This window comes from Primulina eburnea, chromosome 8 (genome assembly GCF_022965805.1).
Source record: "Primulina eburnea isolate SZY01 chromosome 8, ASM2296580v1, whole genome shotgun sequence".
In the NCBI taxonomy this organism is placed as follows: domain Eukaryota; kingdom Viridiplantae; phylum Streptophyta; class Magnoliopsida; order Lamiales; family Gesneriaceae; genus Primulina; species Primulina eburnea.
Window position 1 is genome coordinate 39,264,912 of NC_133108.1, and position 6,173 is coordinate 39,271,084.

The 6,173-nt window shown below is 34.9% G+C and overlaps 1 protein-coding gene across 1 annotated transcript; it reads right to left on the bottom strand.

Annotated features, from left to right (window-relative positions):
- Positions 1-363: 363 nt before the first annotated feature.
- On the bottom strand, positions 364-4,261 carry LOC140839652 (BTB/POZ domain and ankyrin repeat-containing protein NPR1). Its single transcript, XM_073206511.1, has 4 exons — positions 3,509-4,261; positions 2,104-2,851; positions 1,161-1,361; positions 364-643 (listed from the first exon to the last, which is right to left on the bottom strand). Exons 1-4 carry the CDS (start codon positions 4,052-4,054, stop codon positions 369-371), a joined length of 1,770 nt encoding a protein of 589 aa, XP_073062612.1. The 5' UTR covers positions 4,055-4,261; the 3' UTR covers positions 364-368.
- Between the last annotated feature and the right edge of the window lie 1,912 nt (positions 4,262-6,173).

Below are 6,173 nucleotides of genomic sequence, written 5' to 3' on the forward strand. Positions count from 1 at the left end.
CTTTTGGATTTTGGGAAATATTATCTATAAACATATATTTTTAATAATTTTCGCTCAGTTTTCTCAAAAAAAAAATAATAATAATATATTGGGGTGAGAAATTTAAATTTTTGTCCCCTTTGAATAGAAAAAATATCTTCAAGATTTAACTAATTCAAGTATCGATTCAACCAAAATTATTCCAAACAAATTATAGCTTCTTTATTTTCCCAACATTCATTACAACATAATATATTTAATTGTTTATATTCATGTAAATTAACGAAATTACAACTTACAAAACTATGGTACACCTGTAAAAAAAAGAGTTGGAAAACTGATGTATACAGTTCTTGAAAAATACAATTGTCCAAGCACTTTGTCAAAATTTACATTCTAAATGTAAGTTTACCATTCGGTTTCGTCAATCCAATAGACGATGACGACGAAGATGATGAAAAGTTGATTGTGCGGTCAAATTCTTCTTTATCTTCTGTAAATGCCTTGCTGAAATCTTCTTCAATTTCCATCCGCCTTTGCTTTTTGGAAGGGCACTCTTCGTGAGGATCAATCTGCAGCTTAGCTATCTCCGGAAAATCGTCCCCATCCATGATCTTGTTTAGAATGGCAGAACAACGAGGAAAGAAGCGCTTCCCTAGTTCCACTGTCATCACAATAAAAACAGGTAGATAGACTTAAAAAAATTAAAAGCTAAAACTTTTAATTATCATTTTATGCGAGCCTAAGAATTTTACCATCTAATAATCAAAATGAAAGCTGAAATGAAGTCTTCTTTCTCTAGGAACACATACAGGAAGATGAAGAGTTTGTGCACTGGTAGTTACCACGTTTGAAGAATTGACAGTCAAACATATAGAGGAAGTGGATGATAAGATGGGACATTTGATCGTATACAAATGTCGCGTCTCTAGAAAACTTAATTTCAGCAAGTCCATCTCTAATATCTGACTATATAATGAATTCAGTCGATTATTCCAATGCACTTACATGTTCTAATTATTTAGTATCTGTTCTGGTAAATGAGGATATGTCCTAATACTTTACAAATTATAACTAAATCACATTTTGTTGGAACATTCTTAAAACTAGGAAACCTTTTAATACACCCAGTGAAACAAGAAAAGAGCCAAAAGGCAAGTAAACACAAAAAATTTCTGTACCAGTTTTTGAGAGGGCTCTCAACCTATTCAAATGCTCCTCTTTCATCTTGAAAGGTGACTCATTCAAGTCAACGCCCGTTCTCTGGGCACCACTCATATTCTTCTTCATAGCAGTTAAAAGGAAGTTATCAGTTCCGTCTACTTGAGCAATATCCATGGCAACTTTAGCTTCCATTGGAAATAGAAGTTTGGCCATCGCAACTGAAAGGTAAAAAGTCCAGTAAAATTCAACCACGATGTTGTAGACAATTGCTTTAAACCTTTATAAGTCCCCAAATGGAGAAACGATGAATAGCTCGTCTATAGTTCAACACATGAAGCAAGCATCGAAGATTTTACCAAAGCATCTATCATTATTTGATGAATTTGGAACCAGGTCATCCAATCTTAAGGCATTATGAGCGTAAATACAGATTGGTCGTAAAAAGACAAGGCAGGTAAATAATAGATAAAATATGCTCTGAATTCATGAATGTTATGATATGTTTTAAAATGACAAAATATGCAGCATTTCAAGAAGTTCTGCCTATTGAAAGTATTTTGAAGGAGAATGTACGAAGGACACGATTCAAGCAGTGCTATGCCTTATGAAGAAAATGATATCATTTGAGAGGAGAAAGAAGACGAAAACCAAGAAAACAAATAATTTTCCATTTGCAGATTGTTTGAGAACCAACACATGATAATTCAAGTGAATTACTTCATCTTCAAACTAGTTTCATATGTCGCAACTTCTTACCATTTTTCAACTGAAACCTGTGTGGAAATAAATTATTTTTCCTTGTTCCACCAGTTAAACACTGTGACTGAACCATTTAGCTGAAGTGATTCTAGAGCGACACGAAGTTTTAGATTGTTCACAAAAAGAAGTTGAAAGATAAGCTTCGAAAGCATGCTAAAACTCTTAAGACTAAACAGAATGAAAAGTGCCGTAAAGATTTACCTCTATTCTCGAGGTATAGTAACTTCTTGCGCAAATCATCACCGGCCATAGCTAGAGACATTGCAGCTTCTCCTAGTAAGGGATCTCTTCTCTCTGCTTGTTCCAAAATCTCTATGCATAACCGATCCTTGGGAGTGGCTTTCCCTTCCTCCATACTTTTATTATAATCAACAGCCCTTGTCAGTCTCTTTGAGATCTGAAGGGCTTTCCTGCCATCTGAAGTAAGATCAGATGGCCTAGCCCCCTTAGTTAACAGAGACACGATTATGTTTGGCTCTTTTCTGATTGCGGCAACATGAAGCACGGTGTATCCCCTTGGATTCCTGTGGTTTATGTCAGCGATTGCCAGATCAAGAAGTTCTGTGGTGGTTTTAGCATCACAATAAGCAACAGCAAAATGGAGGGCACATGCGTCATCTAAATTAGTATGCCCTTCCTTAAGTAGCATTCTAACTAACTCAACATCATCAGACTCCAAAGCTCTGTGTATTCTCTTAATATGTTTATCAGGGAAACTGTTGTTCTTGGGTGATTGTAGGCCAAGCTCCATGCGCGAGTCATTTATTTTTTTCACGAGGTGAGGAGGCAATGCTCTATCAAGAGTAATGACATCAACATCAGACTTGACAATAATCTCAATGGACCTTACAAGCAAACTCTCACAAGCTATGCCACACAAGCTCGCAACAGACATAACCATCAATACATCATCTGCTAGAGCCTTGTCAAGAATTTCCATCAGATGCCCCTGAAAGGACACACATATTTGAACTTATGAACAATGGACAACACCCAGGTATCCAACTAAAAAGAACAGTACAAGAGTAAAGTGTCATATCGGGGATGATAAAGGAATTCAGAGTATGAGAACACCCCTAAAACGCCAATAATAGAGAGCATCAACTTAAATGCCATCCAACAGCTAACATGTTCTTTCTTCGCTTCCTCTAACCATTGGCGTTAAAAGACAGATAACCTTCTTAAAAGAATTTTAAACCTCCATAACATATCATTTTGTGGCATGATTTAGTTTTTCTTTACTTTCTTTTCCTTCATGATTGTTTTTTATCACTTTGAACTGAGTTCAAGGCCTGCTATAGCCACATTGCAAATCCAATAATTGACGGTCCCGAGGAAACCACTTGGACCTCAAATGTCCAAAGGACAAAAATACATGTACAAAATAAATTTTGTGTATGATGCTGCAAGACAACCATAATTTTCATCATTTAGCAAAGCCAAAATACTGCACGAAGCTTGAAATATAAACCCAATGCAACGACAACATCAACCTTAGACTTGAAACCAAATAGGTCGCTCACATACATTATAAACACGAATCACATAACAATTCAAGAAAAATAAAACAATCTACTTCATAGACCATAGAAAACCGTATCAATACCTGGAACCTGTCAACTAACTCTTTAATATGAAAAATGAAGGAGGCATACAAAACATCCACCATGTACGCCACTGCAGGCCTGCAAGCCAAATGGGAGCACTCATCATCCACACACACGCACACACCCTTGGGCGGAGTCCTAACTTTTCCACAGTAAACATATGAGAGCACTGTCACCAACGCATCATATCCCACATCATATTCCTTCATCACCTCCTTCAGGTCAAATTTCGCATTCCTCTCCCTATCCACAAACAAATTCTTGAAAAACATACTCCTAGCAGCCAATATACACCGGTGGACGGGGATTTCCCTGCCAGAGGCAGCGATTAATCTCGCGTCAGCGAAAAAGTCAAAGTCCGGATGCGATGACGTGTGGAAGCATATCGATTCTAGCTTGTCGGAAAGGCGCTTAAGTGCTGCAACGTCTGGAGGCAGATCACGCGACGGCGAGAGCGACGATTCAGTGGTGGCGGCGGCGCAGCAGGTGCTGCAGCTCCCACCGCTGACGTCGTTGGAATCTGAAAACGCAATTCGACTGTGCATTTGAGGTCAATCTCAGCACCCAATGAATCGTCCCTTAAATCTTCACAAAATCTATGCCCTCGATCCAAGAAATCGCATAGCCTACAACTAACCGACTTACGACACGAACGATGATTACACAATCTCTGTGTGTGTGTGTATATATATATATATATATGCTGTATGCACACAATATTTCGGAGAGATGAGCTTCGCGGCGATGAGGTCAGAAGAGAGAGACAGCGGGTAAGAAAATGGGTTACAGTGACGTCATTATATTTTGTTTGTGCATATTGACCCTAAACAAGGATGGAGATCTTTTTTTTTTGGGCAAGTGGCAAGATTTCTCCAAGACATAACTTGACTAGTCGATATTATATATATGGCATAAGATGATTATTTTTTAACTTTAATTATCGTAAAATTTTGATCAAACATGAGATAATCCAAATGTTTTTTGGATTTTTGAATCTTATCATTTCCTTAAATGCGTGTTCTTTTAAATTTAATAGCTTCAATCGACTCAAATAATTGATTATCATTCTTGATCTATATGAAAAATAGTTATTTGTGTGCGGTGGTAGAGCAGCGTTTAGCCACGGTGACCCAATTTTTTTTAAAAAAATTATATATAAATTTTATATAATTTTGAATTAATATAATATTAATTTGGATAAATCGATTTAAAATATTAAAAAAATTTAAAATTTTATAATTGAGGTGTACCATTTGAAAATTGAAACACCTGATCTCAGAAAACGTACAGCAAAATCCCGGTTTGTTTATTGTTTTTCCGACAAGTGGCTGGTCCAAATTACGTCATGGATGATGTCATTATTTTTTAAATTAAGTTTACTGTCTTATCCTTGCTAGCTATTAAAAAATTTAAATTTAAACAAGTTGAGGAAGGCTGATCAAGAGAGGCCGAACCCATGGCCGAGTCAGATTATTAATCTATATATGCTCAAGTTTTAAGAAATTTTTAAAATTGAGTTACTCGAACTCCTACAAAACCGATCCAAAATTAAAATGTAAAAATTGAAAAAAAATAATTTAAAATTAGGTCACTCGAGCTAAAATAAAACGTAAAAATTGAAAAAAAAAAAAAAATTAAAATTAGGTCACTCGAGCTAAAAAAATGCCACCGGATGACCATATAAACAATTTGACAAAAATTTGTGTGAGACGGTCTTATGGGTCGTATTTTGTGAGACGGATCTCTTATTTAGGTCATTCATGAAAAAATATTACTTTTTATGTTAGGGAAAAACTTGTGTGAGACGGTTTCATGGGTCGTATTTATGAGACATATATCTTATTTGGATCATTCATGAAAAATTATTATTTTTTATGCTAAGAGTATCGTTTCTTATTATGAATATGTGTAGGGTTGACCCGTCTCACAGATTAGTATCCGTGAGACGGTCTCACATGAGACTCACTCTTTATGCTATGAGTATTTCTTTTTATTGTAAATATCAGTATGGTTGATCTGTCTCATAGATAAAGATTCGTGAAACCGTCTCTCAAGAGACCTACTCAGTAATTTTGAATAAGGAGGCTAAATTAAACATAAATTGTTAATTTATAAATTGTATCGCAGATACCAAAATGATTGTTTTGTTAAATTTTCATTTAAAAATGGCCAGACGGAGTTCAGGATATAACCCAGATCCTACACATGGTTTAGCCCATGTACTAGACTAACAATCTTTAATATTATGTAAATGCTCAAATCTATAGTAACTATAATTATATTATAATTATATAAATATCAAAGGTAATATATCTCACTAACTAGCATATATGTTTTGGGATAATATCAATAATTCGTTATGTTATCGACAAAAAAAATAAAATAAAATGGCGTTAAAACTCTCCCTAAAAATTTATTAGCGACGATTTTATTCGACGATGATGTTAATATTTTCTAGTAACGTTCGTTGGTGTTTGTTGAATTCATTTTTTATGCCTTTTATATGTGTCTAATCCAAGTTTGGATATGATTTTTGGGAAGATACGAGAGCATCCCCAAGATTATTAATGAACAAAATCTTTAGTTTTTCATCCATTTGTAGAATTTAGATGATATATATATATATATATATATATATATATATATATATATATATATATATAT